Source organism: Typopeltis vanoorti, chromosome 3 (assembly GCF_054136105.1).
Source record: "Typopeltis vanoorti isolate ZY-2024b chromosome 3, IOZ_Tvanoo_1.0, whole genome shotgun sequence".
In the NCBI taxonomy this organism is placed as follows: domain Eukaryota; kingdom Metazoa; phylum Arthropoda; class Arachnida; order Uropygi; family Thelyphonidae; genus Typopeltis; species Typopeltis vanoorti.
The window spans coordinates 100,104,068-100,124,267 of NC_143551.1; the positions used below are offsets into that span (position 1 = coordinate 100,104,068).

Below are 20,200 nucleotides of genomic sequence, written 5' to 3' on the forward strand. Positions count from 1 at the left end.
AAAATCTGATCTTGACAACCTGTACTGCCTGAATCCATTTTGTTCTTCCCCATGTTTCTCTTCCATAGTTTTTTAGCCTCTTATTATTATTATTATTTTTAAAACATAGATGATGTGCACTATAACAAGCATCGCTATAATGAAATGACATGTTCTCAGTCCGGGTCTTATAGAATAATGCTATTTAAGCTCGCTATTACAAACAGTAAAAGATGAACACCATCACAATAGCAAACTGAATTTCCTAGCAAATGGCATCAGAAATAAGAGACAAAAGGAAACTGCAGGAAATATAACCAAAGAAAATTGTGGGAAACAGAACAAAGGAAATGGCAAGAAATCACACAGTGAAGACAGAGCACAAAGAATTAGCAGGAATCATACATAAATCACACAAAATGACAACGTGAAAAAGTACAAATGCAAATAAGAATAGGAGACATAAGAAAGAAGTGAATGAAATTATGAAAATCTAGAATCAATTTAAATTTTGGAATGGTTGCATTAGCTTAAATGAATGTCACTTACCAGAAATCTTCATAATAAACTACTGTAAATATGTGCAAAAACATAAAAATTTGGGTTTTTTCAATTAAAATAAAAAATTTAGGCCAAAAAAGTAAACATTTTAAATTGGAAATTTAGAATTCTTTATCTTATAGATAAAGAGTCTTTCAAACACATTTCCTTTAGCGCTGCTGCTACATATCGATGAGCTGCTACCCAAACCAATTTCGTAACATTTACAACATTTAAACTTCCAATTAAAGAAATACTGTATGATGAGCAACATTTCTTTAATTTACAGTTCTAATAAAACAATACTGTTAGTTCTAATAAAACAAAATAATAATTTATGCCAGTTGTACATCACTAGGACTGTGGCCAACCAGGAAGCTGACATTGACACCAGTTGTGTCTATCACTTTTCTCAGGCTGACTAATGCTTATCACATTCTGTCCCTTCCTCTTTGTAAGGAAGTGACCAAGTTGACTGCTACTGAGTTTTCAGGTTATTTTTAATTTTAATGGTATAGACTGCACATATTTAGTTTATCATGAAGGTTTCAGGTAAGTGGCAGTCATTTAAGCTATGTAACATTTTGAAATTTACACTAATTCTGGATTTTCATTTTTATATTTTCCTACTCTTCTAGTTCTTTCTTTTATCTCAAATCATTGTTTGCATTTGTAATTTTTCATGTCATTTTGTGTGTTTGTGTATGATTCCTGCCAATCTACTGACAAGAACTACACACATTTTCAGCTTTCCTCTGTTCAGTTTCCTGTGAACTTTGATCTATTTTTTGTAATTTTTTTTATTTCCCATAATTTCTTTTGTTCTGTTTCCAGTTATTTCTTTTATATCTTATGAATTCTCTTGTTTGATTTGTAGAAATTTCCTTTATCATGTTTTTGACAATTTCTTTTGTTCTAATGCATATGATTTTCTTTTTCTTTTCTTTTGATTTGTTATTTCTTGTGATTTTGTTTGTTTTGTATTCTGTATCTCAATGATTTCTTTTGTTACATGAGAATGGAGTGTAGGGGATTAGCATTTTGACTCTGAACAAACTTAAAGCATAAATTTAAAAAAAGTGAGCAACTCAAAAATCTGAGTTTTCTTCTTTGGAAATTACTGAAATTGTAGTGTAGTGGTGAAGGTGTTAGAGAGGCTGGTTAAACACAGAATGTAAACCTAAATTGTTGAGAATGGAAATCTTTCAAGAGAACATGGGTTTGTTGAGGAGGAGGGGGGGGGGGGTCATGCTTTGGTAACTTGATTACATTTTATAATGGGGTGACTAATGTATTTCATGGAGGAGATGCTTATATAATAATTTATCTAGATTTTGCCAAGGTATCTTGGCAAAATCTGTACCAAATTTGTAACTCATTTGGTACCAAATGAGTACCAAATGATAAACTACTGCTGAGAGTGTGCAGATGAGGATGGATAGTCATTTGGTGTTTTAGTTACAGAGATGCATAACTAATAGAAGCCAACAAGTGTGTGTGTGTGTGTGTGTGGGAGTGCATTGTCTTGAAAAAAGAAAGTGACATGTGGGGGTACCATAAAGTTCTGTTTTGGGGCCACTGTTGTTTAACTTAGATATATATATATATATATATATATATATACAGTAAAACCCGTTTTTAAGTTCCTGCAATTTACATTTTCCTGCCATTTGCATCATTTTCCGTTGATCCCATCTTAAGGCCTATTCTTACGATATATTGTTTTCCCACCGTTAACAACTTGATGCGGATGTTATTTCCCGTGCTTTGCGATTTTTTCTCGGGTGGCAACACTGATTTTCGAATTGATTTCCTCTCATTCAAATCGATTTCTGCAGAAATCTGTGCATATCTGTTCCCAGGTAGCGTTGCTTTCGGCTGTAGTTTCATTTCCGCCATCACGGTGACTTGCACGCTTGCAGCAGTGAAGTAGTGATGAGTGATACTGTGATTTTTCAATCAAAGTACGAATTGATACCATGAAGTTTTCATATCAGTAATTTTAAACTGTTGGTAGGTCGTGGCACCCATAATGTGCTGTGATGTGATTTCACATTCACTGTGCTGTATTGAAATCGCAAACAAGGATCACACACAATTTGTGAAATCACATTCACACTTTTATCAAGTAACAGTTGTTACTTGTGAATATTAGATATCAATGAATAAATCACAGTTCGTGAAACATCACTTCACTAGCTTGCAATGTTGGTGTTCATAGTTGCAATTCAGAAGCACGTGGCATATTGCAGAATTTCTGATACATAATTCAGCATGTGATAGTTGCTTTCAAGTTGTGGTAGTGGATGATCCATGAATGGTTGCATGGAGAAAAAAAGCAGAAAATGTATTTTGGTAGAAGAAAAGATGGCAATTCTGCGACGGGTAGATTGGCATGCCAGAACACGTATGCAATTAGCAAAAGATCTTGGACTCTCCGTGTCCACTTTGAACACGATAGTAAAAAACAAGTCAAGCATTGAACTCAATGCAAAGCAATCTGGCACTATGTCAAAAAATATATATATATCTGCGCATCAACATAAGATGAATTGGATAAACTTGTGGCGAAGTGGTTTGTTTCTGCGAGAGTGTCGGGTATTCCAGTCAATGATACTATACTCCGAGTGAAAACCCTTGAATTTGCTGCGAGGTTGGGGATTAATAGTTTTGCTGCGTCAAATGGATGGACTGATCATTTCAAGACTCATCACGATTTGTGTATAATCAAGTGTGTGGAGAAAGTAATAGTGTTGCAGGGGAAACTGTAAACCAGTGGAAACATGAACTAAAGACTATTATTCAGGACTACGAACCGAAAAATATTTTCGATGTGAGCTTCAGCCATTAGATCTGGGCATCATCCATGCATTTAAATGGAAATATAGTAAAATGTTTGTTGAAAAAGATGTGTTTATGCATGATAATGGTATGGACCCAAAACAAATGACCATATCAATCCTTGATGCCATGCATTATGTGGCCAAAGAATGATTGCATGTTACTCCTGAAACCATATCCAACTGTTTCCGGAAGGCAGGAGTTACATTTGTGGAAGAGGAGGAACAACTACAGGAGGAAGACGAAGATATATCAGAGCCCAACAACTGGTATGTGATGGATGAGTCTTCCTCATTTCAAGACTATGTTGATGTTGATGCTGGTGTGATCACATCAATGGTACCAAGTGTAGAAGACATCCTTTCCAACCACCTTGGTGAAGAAGAAGAGAAAGAAGTGGTTGAAGAAGAAGAGTGTGATCATGAACCTACCATCCCTACTAGTAAAGAAGCAATGGAAGCTATCTCTGTTTTGAGACGGTATATTGCAAGTGCAAAAGGAGAGAATGGGGCATTTAATGCCTTTACACTGTGGAGAGGAAGGTAGAACTTATAAGAGTGCGAAAAAAGCAAAAACAATCAACAATTAAAGATTTTTTTTAAATACATAAATGTAAGTAATTATAAATTCGTTTATTTTCAGTTCTTAAATTTTGTAATCTAGTATGAAGAGTCACATACTAGCAGTAAGTCATCTTTTTAGGCTTTTTTTAATGTTTTTTACATTTCCTGCTATTTACACTTTTTTTCATCAGTCCCCTGGAAAGTGTAAAAAAGGGGTTTTATTTATTAATTTATATATGTAAGTTAAACAACAGTGACCTCAAAACAGAACCTTATGGTACCCCCACTTGTCACTTGTTTTCTGATTATGCTAAATTAGGAAGAGCACTATCAGGAAGTTTTGATGTGTTGTTACAAGAGGATTTGAACTGTGAATAGATTGGTGCTTTGGACTGAAGAATAGGAATGTCATTTCAGTGTATTGCTAAGTGTAAAGTCATGCACTTTGGCCAGAGATGGAATGAGGTTTATCATATTGTAGGAACTTTGCTTCAGGAAGTGAGGATGCAGAGGATCTTAGGGATAGTGAGGGATAGGGAACTGAAGTTCAAGGGATACATTGCAAAATGTTGTAAGGGTAACCAGAAAACTGCTGCTATAATGCAAAGAATGCTGACATGTACAGATAAGGTGTTAGTTCCTGTATAAGGCACCAATTAGGCCTCATACAGTGGATTTGAATTTAATCACACAGAAATCATTTGGATTTCTGTGCACAGATCTGGTCACCTGGCTTTGGCGATAAGGAAATATTGGAGAGAGTACAGAGGTGAATAACTAAGACTGTCTCAGAACTCTGGAATATTGAGTATAAGGACAGATTGAGGGAATTGAGATAATGAATGATATCAGAATGAGATGTCATCCCTGAAAACTGGTCATGTGAGTAAGAAAGTGAAAGAAGATATTTTACTTGGTGAGTGATGAATGAGTAGAATGCATTGCGATTCACCTTAATAAGAATGTGATGAGCCTTAAATAATCCCCCCCCCCCCCCCGTTGTTTCAGGTCTGATGGATTCAAGTAAGTTTTAAACTTTAATTGAATCCATCAGACCTGAAACAAGCTTAGGCCTGTAGTCAATGCCTGTCAATGTGAGATTTCTACACCCCGTTTGTGTTTGGAATGGGGGAGACACCCTTCAAATCAATACCCCTCTTTATCAGATGAAAAGTAACTCAGCTTTAGATGAAAAGTTCTTTTAGTTCCTGGTTTTCCAGATTAGATTTGAGAGTTTTGTGCTAAACAGCATCATCACTACCAACTGGGCTGCCAAGGTAAAGTCTCATTATTCAGTAGATATCATTTATTAATCCTTTATAAATCAGTTCTTCATTTAATTGGTAGGAAATAGACTTGAAATCAAACAAACACCATTTGTAAAATAAAAAAATCAAGATTATTATTATTATTATTATTTTTTATTATTATTATTACGGGTATCTCCATGGAGTCAGTAGACTCATCGCGGGAGACCCAAACTAGCAAAACAATATCTGTCATATCTCTTCTTGAATTCATTTACAGACGAAGAGCTCACAACCAAGTCAGGCAATGAATTCCACTCATTCACCACCCTCCAGGCAAAAAACCTTGTTCTGACACCTTTGTTAACCACACTCTTCTTTAATTTCCAGAGATGACCTCTTGTTCTTCCATCACTATCACACAGCTGAAACATTTCCCCTGCATCAATCCTATAAAAACCTTTTAGTAATTTGAATGTTTCTATCATATCCCCTCTTCTTCGTCTATCAACCAATCTCTGCAATCCACAAGCTCTCAATCTATCAATGTAGGGAGCATTTTTTATATCACTCACCAACTTGGTCACTCTTCTCTGAACCCTCTCCACAGCCTCCTCATCTCCAAGGAATCCAGGTGACCAGACCTGAGCACAGTAATCCAAATGTGGAAGTATCAATGCTTTATAAAGGGGAATAATAACCTCTTTATCTCTGGATGTCAGTGTGTTCCTCAACAACCAAGTAATCCTATGTGCAATCTTGGACACCTTAGCAATGTGTCCTCTGAACTTCATCTCCCTATCTACCAATACCCCTAAGTCCCTAGCCTCATCAATCTCTTGGAGTACCTTTCCATCGATGTAGTACACAGCTGGTAATCTTTTAATCCCAAAATGCATGACTTTACACTTTTCCACATTGAACTGACATCCATTTTCTTTTGCCCATTTTACCAGCTTATTTAAATCCTCCTGCAAACTTTCAACATCAGCTTGATTTTTTATTGCACTACACAACTTTGCATCATCAGCAAACAACTGAATATCTCCCTTTAAGCCGTTTCCTATATCATTTATATACAAATTAAACAACATTGGCCCAAGCACAGAGCCCTGAGGCACACCACTGGTCACCTGCCTCATTCTGGACTCGGCTCCTCCATACACCACCTTATGGTATCTCTCCCTGAGCCATTCTCCTATCCATATCACCAATTTAATATCCATTCCCATCTGCTCCAATTTGCGTAACAGTGTTCTATGGGGTATCCTGTCAAAAGCCTTAGCAAAATCCAGAAGTACCACTGTGTAGCCAGTTCCTTTGTCCAACTCTGATGTTATTCTATTATGGATAGTTAATAGATTGCTAAGGCAGGATCTACCTTTAACAAAACCATGTTGGCCTCTATAGAGTATCATATCCTGATCCACCCATTCTTGAATTTTGTCTTTAACCAACTTTTCCAATACTTTTACCACTACTCCTGAGATGGTGATTGGTCTGTAATTCAATACTGCAGTTTTAGAGCCACCCTTATGCAAAGGAACCACTTTGCCTAACTTCCACTCCCTAGGGACCATACCAGAGTTCAAACTTGAATTAAATATCCAGGTAAGAGGGGTTGACAATTCATTTGCACATTCACGCAACACCCGAGCTGATATTCCATCTAAGCCTACCGCAGTGTTTGCATTTAAGTTTTGCAATATATTTAATACCTCTGATTCTTTAGCTTCAATTCTCACATTAGGTATTACTTTAGGTATAGAGATATCCTCACTTGGGTGATAGACTTTTGAAAAGTGATCACTCAGTAACTCGACTATTACATCTGATTTTGTCACCTCAATACCATCAGCACCCACTAAGGTTATCCTTCCGAAGTCATTCTTCCTCTTACTTGCCACATAGCGGAAGAACTCTTTGGGATTACCCTTGATCTCTTTGGCTAAGGTCTTCTCATAATCTGATTTAGCTTTTCTTACTATGCTGGTAACCTTCCTAGCTTGAGCCTTGTACTGCTCATGGGTGTCCTGATCGCCTTTCTCCTTGTAAATTCTCCATAACATTTTCTTTTTTTGCAGTTCAAGCTTGATACTACTGCTCATCCATCTAATGCCTGCCTTGTTTGACCTCCTAACCATGGGGACACAATGCTTTCCTCAGATACCCGCTGATTTTATCCCAAGCACTGCTAACATCTTTCCCTTGCAATATGTTCTGCCATGGGATGGCTGCAAGCTCACTCCGAAGCTTGTTATAATTGCCTAACCTGTAGTTCCGTACATACCCCTTCTTAATAGAAAAATCCACAGATTTTGCAACCTCCCAAGTCAATACCACATGATCGCTTTCACCAACTGGAGGTAACGAGGACATCTTAATACTACCAGATTTAATAGTGAAAGCATCAAATATAAAAATTACTGATATACATAACCAAAATCACCTGCAACTAAAAACCTGTGTTTTAAATGCAGATGATCTGTGTTATAATCACTTGCAGAATTAAATGCAAAAAAGGTGCAAGTAATAAAATTTAACCATGAGAAAGAATTTTAATGACAAATGCTTCTTACTTTTCAGTAAACATTTTCCATTAAAGTCACTTGCCAGCCGTGAACAAGTGCACACACCACTTCTAGAGCACACAGATGCTGGATCTAATATTTGACACTGTTCATTCACTTCACAAGCATCATATAATTTTCTCACTAAAGCAAATGTGTTTTACATATTAGTAAATTTATATTATTACACTATTAGTTATCATTCATATACTGCATTACAAAAAAAAAAAAATAATAATAATAAATAAATAATCAACAATTTAAGCAATAATTGTTTTAAATTATTAAACATCCCACTGAATATTTCAAATTTTTACAAAATATAAAGAAATGTCTCATGGTACATAATATACTGCTCGATGTGAGAGAGAAAAAAGTGACTTCAGAATTCATGTATTAGCATGATTTTGTAATTCATGAAGAGGCTTATCTCATATATGGAATTTGAGCAACCTTAAACAAACCAAAAAAGTTTCCATTCATTAAAGCTTTTGTTCTAGTCAGAAAATCAAATGGCTTAATGATTATATTTTATACAGAATAGAAAATTAAGTCCATATTCAAAAATATCTTGAGCAGATAATGAAAGAGTTTTAAGTTCTTTATGGTGATCAAGAATGTTATAAGCATGCTATAATACAATACAATACAAAATAGTTTGTCATATAAATATATAGCACATCTGACACAATTACACTGCTGATTTCCAAGTGATTCAGAGCTTTTTCTAGAAGCTCTCAGAGACTGAAAAAAAAAAAAAATTAGAATTTTTTTTTTTTTTTTAGAAATCAGATTCGATGAATAGTCTTTCATACTTATATTTGCTGCAGTTTAATAGAATGTCCTTCTTCTAGCATATCCTGTGGTGAGTATCCAAATCATGGTCAGCAAGTACTGAGTAGCTGTATTGGTGGAAGAACCAGATGTAGTCCTTGTCTTCAGATATCCTGATATTGGCTGCCCTGCCTGTTTGGCAGTAGCAGGACGGTATACTCCTGGTAGGTCTAGAGGAAGTGGCTGGTCTTTGGTAGAGCCCATTAGAGATCCCAATTTCTTATGTGGTTTGTAACTGGCCATACTTCCTTAGGATTTTTGTAAATGCTTCAGATATGCCCTGGATATATGAAATAGTAATAGATTTTACAGTAATCTATGCTTTGAAGGGGGGGGGGGGAATTGCTGTTACATAGTTTTATCATCATCAACATGATCATCAAATTCCTGCCATGTACCCCCCAAGGGATGTAGAGGATATGATAGTACTACATGAAAAATTTACATCATTACTAACTTCCTATCTACAATTTTACTCCAAATCAGTCTGTTACTTGTCAATACTTTAATATTATCAGATTTTATATTTCTATCTTCTAAGGTACTTTTTACTGTATCAATCCACTTATATCTTGGTCTTCCTCTGTGTTGTTTTCCTGCCAATCTGGCAGAGAACACTTGTTTCAGTAATCTTTCCCTACCCATTCTGTTTAAGAGACCATACAACCTGAGATTAGCTCTGCTAACACATTCCTGGATGCTGACAAGATCAGAGAACACTTGTTTTGGTAATCTTTCCTCACCCATTCTGTTTAAGTGACCATACCACCTGAGATTAGCTCTGCTAAAGCATTCCTGGATGCTGACAAAGCCAAGTTCTTTCCTAATATCCTAGTTTTTAATATGATATCCTATTGATGCCGTCTGTTCATGCCTCTAATCTTTCTCAGGACTCTCATATCTGCTGTCTCTAGTCTTTGGTAAGGTGTCTTACTTCTAACCCAGCTCTTAGATCAATAAGTTAAAACTAGTTCGAACACTGTCTTGTATACAAGCTAATTTAGTGTTCCGACTAATTTCTCTCTTATTCCATATGAATTTATTCAATCGACTTCCTACCATGCCAGTTTTGTTGATTCTGTTGTCCATTTCCATATTTAACTTACCATCTTCACTAAAAATCGAGTCTAAGTAGATGAAATGTTTTACTTGTTCCACAGGTTCTCCATTCACAATGCAGTAGATATTTTCCATGCTTCTGCTTTTTTCATTATCTTTTATTGCTGACCTTCATACCATATCTATTACAACAGTTATTCAATTTAGTCAGGGAATCTTGCAGACTTGTAGAGGATTTATTTAGCAGTATAACATCATCTGCATAAAGCAAAGAACTGACATTAACATCTCCAATTTTGATATCAGGTTTAATACCACTTTCCTTCATAATGTGATCTATATAGATAATAAATTATTATTATTACTATTATTATTCAGGCCTCCATGGAGGCCTGAATAATAAAACCACTCCTTACCCTCTTGCAAAGTTTCTTTTCGTAACTTCCAGGGATGGCCTCTTGTCATCACTCCTTCCTGCTGTTCACCCAAGCGAAAGAACTCCCCAGTGTCAACCCTGTAACCACCTCTCAGCAGTTTAAAAGTCTCAATCATATCACCTCTCCTGCTTCTATCCACCAAAATCTGCAGTCCACATTCCCTCAGCCGATCCTCATAACTAACATGGTACAGCTCTGAAACCATCTTTGTTATCTGCCTCTGTACCCTTTCCACAGTTAATTTATCCCATTCAAATCCTGGGGACCAAATCTAAGAACAATAGCCTAAGTGTGGTCTGATCAGAGACTTATAGAATGGAAGACAGAGGGGATAATGTACATCCTTGTCTGACAACAGATTTAACATCACACCATCTTCCTGTACTTCCTTCAATTCCAACTGCTGACTCACAACTCAAATAAAGATTAAGTATCACTTGATATAATGCTCCACTGACATTATTCATTGCAGCACTTTGCACAGCTTCTCTCTTCACACCTTGTCATATGCCTTTTTCAGATCTACAAAACTTAAATACAGATCTTTGTTATATTCCCATGATTCCTCAACTACTTGTCATAAAGTGAAGATCTGATCCTGACAGCCTCTATTTGGCCCGAATCCAGCTTGTTCTTCCCCAAGATTTTCTTCCACAATTCTTCTCAACCGTTTCTCAAGTATACATGAATAAATCTTACAGGAACACTCAGTAGGGATATACTTCTGTAATTTTCACATTCCAGTTTATTTCCCTTTTTTTTATATATGGGTACTATGATTGCTCTGCTCCAATCATCGGGAATTTGTCCCTCTGTCCAGGCCATTTGAACTATGCAGTGCAGCCACTGTAAGACTTTTATACCTCCATACTACTTCAGCATTTCTGGTCGAATATCATGTACTCCTGCTGCCTTTCCACATTTCAAGCCTTTGATGGCTTTTTCATCATCATCATCAAATTCCTGCCATGTACTCTCAAGGGGTGTACAGGATATGATAGTACTACATGAAAAAAATTACATCATTATTAATTTCCTATCTACAATTTTCCTCCAAATCAGTCTGTTACTTGTCAAAACTCCAACATTATCAGATCTTATATTTTTATCGTCTAAGGCACTTTGTACCTTATCAATCCACCTATATCTTGGTCTTCCTCTGGGTCGTTTTGCTGCCAACCTGGCAGAGAACACTTGTTTTGCTAATCTTTCCTCGCCCATTCTGTTTAAGTGACCATACCACCTGAGATTAGCTCTGCTAACGCATTCCTGGATGCTGACAATGTCAAGTTCTTTCCTAATATCCTCGTTTTTAATATGATATTGCCATTGATGCCATCTGTTCACACCTATAATCTTTCTCAGGACTCTCATATCTGTGGTCTCTAGTCTTTGGTCAAGTGTTTTACTTCTAACCCAGCTCTCAGATCCATAAGTTAAAACTGGTTTGAACACTGTCTTGTATACAGCTAATTTAGTGTTCCGACTAATTTCTCTCTTATTCCATATGAATTTATTCATTTGACTTCCTACCATACCAGCTTTGTTGATTCTGTTGTCTATTTCTATATTTAATTTGCCATCTTCAGTAAAAATCGTGTCAAACTAGCTGAAATGTTTTACTTGTTCCACAGGTTCTCCATTCACAGCACAGTTGACATTTTGAATGATTCTACCTATTTTCATTGTCTTTTTATTGCTGACCTTCATACCATATCTATTACAACAGCTATTCAATTTAGTCAGAGAATCTTGCAGACTTGTAGCGATTTATTTAGAAGTATAACATCATCCGCATAAAGCAAACAGCTGACATTAACATCTCCATGTTGTTTATTATTTTAACGGTATAATAGAACACAGAAACTAAGTAAATAATTGATTTATTAACTTGATGCTGATATTTCGCTGGTATTATAACCAGCATCTTCAGAGCACAAAAACACTGTTTGTCACAATACGCGAGACTAAAACAACATGGTGTACATTAACAAAATTGTAGCAGCAACACAAAGACTAGAGTTCTGATTTTGGCGCCCTTTATCTGAAAAAAAAAAAAAAAAAAAAAAAAAAAAAACGCTATCATATATTGCTAGAGTCCTAGAAAAGTGCTAGTTTTTCCTTAATATGACTGTCTCCCAGATCTTCGGCAAGTTAATACAGCCATATTTGTTGAGATTTGGAGTGTGTTTTAGGGGTTCTGTCGCCTCTAAGAACAATCTCTCTGATTTATATGGGTTTCTGTGTAGTACTTTTGTGTTTTTCCAGTTGATCCTGTGTGCAGGGGTATCCAGCGCATGGTCTGCTAGGCCCGACTTCCCATAATGATATTTCTGGACGTATCGTTTATGTTCGCTGATGCGGATATTCACAGTTCTTCCTGTTTGACCGTAGTAGGCTTGATTGCATGAGCAGGGTACTTGGTAGACTCCTGGATGTGATAAAGGAGGAATGCTATCCTTGGGTGAGCGGATGAGGGTGGCTAATTTGCTACATGGTCTGAATGTAGTGCGTAGTTTATGTTTAATGAGAATTCTTGAGATCTTTTCGGATGTGCCTTTAATGTAAGGGATGGTGACTGTTTTGTTGTAGTTCTCTGTGGTGGATGGTGGGAGGGGTTTCTTAGGAGTGTTTAGTATTTTGTTTATTTTTTGTGGATTGTAGCCGTTGGCCAAGAAGGTGTGGCGTAAGTGAGTCAGTTCAGCAGTAAGAGCCTTGTCATTTGAACAGATTGCTCTCGCTCTATGGGTTAGCGTTTTTAATATGCCATATTGTTGAGAAGGATGATGGTGTGATTGTTTGTGTAAGTATCTGCCTGTATGTGTGGGTTTTCTGAAAACTGAAAATGATAAGGAACCATCTGGGAGAGGTGTGATGAGTGTATCCAGGAAGGGCAGACAGTTGTTGGCTTCCGGTTCCATAGTAAAGTGGATTTTTGGGTGTTGGCTATTTAAATGTGCTAAGAATGTTTTCAATGTCTCAGGGCCATGTGGCCAAATGGCAAGCACATCATCAACATAGCGTAGCCAAAGTGTTGGTTTGAGAGTGGCTGTATTGATTGCTTGTTTTTCCAGGTGTTCTATGTAAAAGTTGGCTAGGGGGGGGAAAGGGGGGAGCCCACGGCTGTCCCATCAATTTGTTTGTATATTTTCCCTTTCCATGTGAAATATCCTGCATGTATTGTGAATTTGAATAGTTCAAATATATCAGGGGGGAAGTGTGACTTCAGTAGATTGAGGGTTTCTATTAGTGGTACATTTGTGAATAGTGAAGTGATGTCAAAGCTTACTATTAAGTCTGAGCTTTTTAGGGTGAGGTGTTGTAAGATGCTTTTTAGGTGTGCTGAATTTTTGATAAAGGAGGGAGAATTGTTAGTGAGAGTGGCTAGTAGCTTTGCTAAATGTCTAGCCAGTTTGTATGTGGAACTATTTATACTGTCCACAATTGGGCGTAGGGGTGTGCCTGGTTTGTGAATTTTTGGTGAAACCCTTCCATGTTAGAACGCCGAGGATCTATGGATCACCAAAAATTCAAACCCTTCCATGTTAGAACACCGAGGATCTATGGATCACCAAAAATTCACAAACCAGGCACACCCCTACGCCCAATTGTGGACAGTATAAATAGTCCCACATACAAACTGGCTAGACATTTAGCAAAGCTACTAGCCACTCTCACTAACAATTCTCCCTTCTTTATCAAAAATTCAGCACACCTAAAAAGCATCTTACAACACCTCACCCTAAAAAGCTCAGACTTAATAGTAAGCTTTGACATCACTTCACTATTCACAAATGTACCACTAATAGAAACCCTCAATCTACTGAAGTCACACTTCCCCCCTGATATATTTGAACTATTCAAATTCACAATACATGCAGGATATTTCACATGGAAAGGGAAAATATACAAACAAATTGATGGGACAGCCATGGGCTCCCCCCCCTTTCTCCCCCCTAGCCAACTTTTACATAGAACACCTGGAAAAACAAGCAATCAATACAGCCACTCTCAAACCAACACTTTGGCTACGCTATGTTGATGATGTGCTTGCCATTTGGCCACATGGCCCTGAGACATTGAAAACATTCTTAGCACATTTAAATAGCCAACACCCAAAAATCCACTTTACTATGGAACCGGAAGCCAACAACTGTCTGCCCTTCCTGGATACACTCATCACACCTCTCCCAGATGGTTCCTTATCATTTTCAGTTTTCAGAAAACCCACACATACAGGCAGATACTTACACAAACAATCACACCATCATCCTTCTCAACAATATGGCATATTAAAAACGCTAACCCATAGAGCGAGAGCAATCTGTTCAAATGACAAGGCTCTTACTGCTGAACTGACTCACTTACGCCACACCTTCTTGGCCAACGGCTACAATCCACAAAAAATAAACAAAATACTAAACACTCCTAAGAAACCCCTCCCACCATCCACCACAGAGAACTACAACAAAACAGTCACCATCCCTTACATTAAAGGCACATCCGAAAAGATCTCAAGAATTCTCATTAAACATAAACTACGCACTACATTCAGACCATGTAGCAAATTAGCCACCCTCATCCGCTCACCCAAGGACAGCATTCCTCCTTTATCACATCCAGGAGTCTACCAAGTACCCTGCTCATGCAATCAAGCCTACTACGGTCAAACAGGAAGAACTGTGAATATCCGCATCAGCGAACATAAACGATACGTCCGGAAATATCATTATGGGAAGTCGGGCCTAGCAGACCATGCTCTGGATACCCCTGCACACAGGATCAACTGGAAAAACACAAAAGTACTACACAGAAACCCATATAAATCAGAGAGATTGTTCTTAGAGGCAACAGAAGCCCTAAACACACTCCAAATCTCAACAAATATGGCTGTATTAACTTGCCGAAGATCTGGGAGACAGTCATATTAAGGAAAAACTAGCACTTTTCTAGGACTCTAGCAATATATGATAGCGTTTTTTTTTTTTTTTTTTTTTTTTTTTTTTTTTCAGATAAAGGGCGCCAAAATCAGAACTCTAGTCTTTGTGTTGCTGCTACAATTTTGTTAATGTACACCATGTTGTTTTAGTCTCGCGTATTGTGACAAACAGTGTTTTTGTGCTCTGAAGATGCTGGTTATAATACCAGCGAAATATCAGCATCAAGTTAATAAATCAATTATTTACTTAGTTTCTGTGTTCTATTATACCGTTAAAATAATAAACAACATGTTCGACGAACACATAAGTCTGTCCACACGATTAACATCTCCAATTTTGATATCATGTTTAATACCACTTTCCTTCATAATGCTGATCCATATAGATAAAGAATAACAGAGGGGATAATATACATCCTTGTCTCACACCACATTTAACATTAAACCATCTTCCTGTACTTCCTTCAATTCTAACTGCTGACTTACAACTCAAATAAAGACTAAGTATTGCTTGATATAATGCCCCATTTACACCATATAACTGCAGCATATTGAATAGCTTCTCTCTTGGCACCTTGTCATATGCCTTTTCCAAATCAACAAAACTTAAATACAGATCTTAGTTATATTCCCATGCTTTCTCGACTATTTGTTGTAAAGTGAAGATCTGATCCTGACAGCCTCTATATGGCCTGAATCCAGCTTGTTCTTCACCAAGCTTTTCTTCCACAATTCTTCACAACCGTTTCTCAAGTATACTTGCATAGATCTTGCCAGGAACACTCAGTAGGTAAATACCTCTATAATTCTCACATGCAGTTTTATTTCCCTTTTTATATATGGGTACTATGAGAGCTCTACTCCAATCATCGGGAATTTGTCCCTCTGTCCAGGCTTTCTGAACTATGCAGTGCAGCCACTGTAAGACTCTTATACCACCATACTTCAGCATTTCTGGTCGAATATATCATCTACTCCTGATGCCTTTCCACATTTCAAGCCTTTCATGGCCTTTTCTACTTCAAGTATGGATATGTATTCCTGACTGCATGCCTGGTCAGTGTTTTTTACCACTGTGATGTCATCGCTGCCTGTTTCATTTAGCAGTTTTTCGAAGTAATTATTCTATACTTCAAGGATATCCTTTTCTCCCATTTTCATGTCACCTTTATCATCTATAACTCCTTTTACACCACTCATTCCTCCATTTCTGAGCTTCTTAAAACCTCCAGAATATCTTGCCACCTTCTTGATATTTATTTTCTATGTTCTTACCAAAGTCCTCCCATTACTTTTGTTTAGCTAGTTTTACACAGTGTTTAGCATTCTTGCATTTGTCTCTATATTCTCTAAGAGCACAAGCTGACTTATTTGACAGGAACTTTCGTTATGCCTTCTTCTTTTCCTTCACTGCCTCTTAAACTTCCTGTGTCCACTAGGGAGTTCTGGTTTTTTTATCCTTGCAGACAACCTCACCACATGCCTCTCTGGCAGAATCAATCAATGATTTCTTCAGAGTTTGCCACTGACTCTCCAAGGTTTGATTTCTGTTCTCAAACTCTTTCATTTTTTCTTCAATAATCTTTGTGTATTTTTGTCTACAGTTCATATCTGAGAGCTGCTCAACTTTTATTCATTTTAAAACTTTCTTACATGTTATTCTTTTCAATATGAAATTCAATTTTATCCTGCTCAGGACTAAATGGTGATCACTTCCAATTTCAAATCCTCTGTACACCCTGGTGTCCTGCACCAGGGAGAAAACATCCCTATCAACAATAAAATAGTCGATGAGACTTTTCTTATTCCTTGTCTCTTCTCTCCATGTGAATTTGTGCACATTTTTATGTTGGAATATTGTGTTAGTAATAACCAGTCCATGTCCTGAGCAGAAATCCAACAGATATTTGCAATTATTATTAGCTTTGCTCTTTTCTCCAATTTTTCCCAAAATATTTTTGTATGTCTGACAATCATTTCCTACTCTGTTATTTAGATCCCCAACAAGGACCAACTTGGTGTCTGTTGGTTTCTCTAAAGCCTCAAAAAATTCCTCCACTTCTACCTTAGTAGAACCTTCTGTGGGACCATAGGCACAAATAAGTCTCATTGTCCAGTTCCCCATTCTCACATTTGCCCACATCACGCTACTTGAGAGTGCCTGCTATTCAAGAAGATTAGCCTCATATTTTGGTTTGAATACTATGGCTACTCCTTCTTTTCCTTGATTGTCTTTGCCTGAGTATAATATTTTGTATTTATTGCTCAGAAAGATCTCACCAGTTTTTGTCTGTTTTGTTTCAGTCACCCCTATTATGTCGATCTGGTACTTATCTAATTCCTCAGCTAGATCCATTTCTTTGCCATTCAGGATTCTTATGTTGCTAGTACCAATCTTTAACTCTGGTGATGTTGAGTTGGGATGTGTTTTCAGATTTGTTCCAGTAACTGACTTTTCGCTGTTTGCCCTGGTTCCCTGGCGAAAACAACGGGGGCCTTTTTTAACCTTCCGACGCTCCCGGCAGGCATGAAATTCTGTCATGTTGTACCATCATTTTGTATTTTGGTTTAAGATAATAAGAATACAATTTGGTCGGCTAAATCCCAAATTGCCAGCCCATTCTCGTTCGTTCAGTATCCAGGTAGATATCTAACAGGGTACACCACGAGAAGGTGAGGATTGTACATTAGGTCAGAAGCCCTGGTCGGTTCTCTGCATTCCTTTAAAGGCTAGGGGAGGTGTCCTCTGAGTTATATAACTTTGATCCATATATATATGGACCTACCTCTAAATGATCTCCTTTTAGCCACTATTAAATACACATGATTTTTTTTATCTAAAATACTGAACTGCATCATCCTAATAATGGCACAGAATGCAAATAAATATTTTAGATTAAAAGTAGAACCACTGATATATCTTTCAATGTTATTAGAAGGAAGGACCTACCTTCAGGAGTTATAGGTATGGTGGATGACCTGGTTGTACCTTCTCTATACATCCAGGCCATCCACCTGGTTGGGCATGAACATAAGATTATACAGGATAAAAATACAATGTAAAGAAAAATACTGAAACAATTACTAGACATAGAGGATAATTATTTAACTATCCAAAAATTAGCAAGTCTTTCCAGAATCTCAATTAAGCAAATAGTGAATGACACTCTGATCACCATAATGAGGTCTACTGTTTTCATTTCTTTTTACAAACTGCAATATCCTAAATCCCAACAACTAAATAAAAATCATTTTTAAAAAAATCATTTGTCTATTGAGAATTTTAAACCATTTTTCATGCATAAGACATCATTTTGTGATTTTATTCTACCATCAGCTTATATAATTATCCAATATTGATCAAATTGTGTCTGTTTTTATTTTACACAATTTATTTACTATCTTTATTATTATTATTATTATAATTATTATTATTATTATTCAGGCCTCCAAGGAGTCAAAAGACTCTCGAGGGAGGTCCTTCCTAAGACATAAAGTCTGTCAAGACTCATCGAGGGGAGCCCCCCCCCCCCCCCCGAGAAACACAAAGTCTATCATACCACTCTTTAAACTCACTGACCGTTCTCGCTCCCACCATTCCATCTGGCAATGCATTCCACGGCTCAACCACCCTCCACACAAAGAAACCACTCCTTACTCTCTTGCTCACAGTTTCCTTTCGTAACTTCCAGGGATGGCCTCTTGTCATCACTCCTTCCCACTGTTCAACCAAGCGAAACAACTTCCCAGTGTCAACCCTGTAACCACCTCTCAACAGTTTAAAAGTCTCAATCATATCACCTCTCCTATCTACCAAACTCTGCAGTCCACATTCTCTCAGCCGATCCTCATAACTATCCTTGTACAGTCCTGAAACCATCTTTGTCATCCGCCTCTGTATCCTTTCCGCAGTTAATTTATCCCCTTCAAATCCTGGGGACCAAATCTGAGAACAATAGTCCAAGTGTGGTCTGATCAGAGACTTATACAATGGAATGATAACCCTCTTATCTCTGCAGGTCAGTGTCCTTCTCATAATAGCAGCAATCCTCTGTGTTACCTTCACCACCTTTGCAATATGTCCCCTAAACTTCAGGTTTCTTTCAATCATCAACCCCAGATCTCTTGTCTCCCCTACTTCCTCCAGTATAACTCCTCCCATAGAGTATGCAGCATCCCATCGATGTTTCCCTAACCTCAAGACCTTACATTTTGCTGCATTAAACTGACACGCCCATTCATTTGTCTATCTAGCTTATTTAAATCCTTTTGCAGGGCTACCACATCTGCACTATTACTAATAATCCTTCCCGGCTTCGCATCATCCGCAAACAACTGAATATCCTCTTGCAATCCACGGACAATGTCACTGATATAAAGATTAAATAATATAGCTCCCAGTACTGAGACCCTGCAATATCCCCCTGCAATTCACTGGCTATGTCATTGATATAAAGGTTAAACAATATAGGTCGTAGTACTAAGCCCTGTGGGATCCCACTTGTAACCCTCTACCTCCTGGAAATTGTTCCACCATACACAACTCTCTGATACCTATCAGACAGCCAATCCTGAATCCAGTTGACCAATCTGACATCCAGACCCATGTGCTGCAACTTAAATATCAGCTTATCATGTGGCACCCTGTCAAATGCCTTCACCAAGTCTAAGAAAATTGCAGTATATGCCTTTCCCTCATCTAATGTTCTCGTAACTTTATTATAAAAGGCTAGCATATTGATAAAACAAGAGCGTCCTTTCACAAATCCATGTTGATTCTCACAGATAACATCACCCTCATCTGCCCAATGCTGTATACGGTCCCTCACTACTTTCTCCAAGATCTTAACAACTACTGATGACACACAGACTGGCCTATAATTAGACACTTCCAGTTTGTTACCACCCTTATGCAATGGCACTATCTTACCTTCCTTCCATTCCCTGGGCACCTTTTCCACAGCCAGACTTTCATTGAAAAGCCAGGTTAAAGGCACTGTTAGTTCCCTAGCACATTCTCTCAAAACTCGTGGTGAAATACCATCCAGTCCCACAGCTTTACTGACAGCCAGAGTACTCAATATCTGAAACACACTCTCCTCCTGTACCTCCAGACCTCGAACCAGTCCTATCCCTCTAACATTAAAACTGACTCCTCTAGGATGAAATACTCCAATAAAGTGTTCATTGA

At 37.5% G+C, this 20,200-nt stretch overlaps 1 protein-coding gene across 5 annotated transcripts in view; it reads right to left on the reverse strand.

Moving 5' to 3' along the window:
* The window catches only part of LOC150108420 (uncharacterized), a 167,134-nt gene that overhangs the window by 56,013 nt on the left and 90,921 nt on the right, over positions 1–20,200 (reverse strand). For all 5 annotated transcript variants that reach the window (XR_016548133.1, XM_090390772.1, XM_090390770.1 and 2 more), the window contains one exon: positions 7,750–7,884. Coding sequence is in view for 4 of the 5 variants with exons in the window: in XM_090390772.1 (XP_090246898.1) it covers positions 7,750–7,884 (135 nt within the window). In the remaining variant the exon portion in view is untranslated. The remainder of the gene's footprint in view (positions 1–7,749; positions 7,885–20,200) is intronic.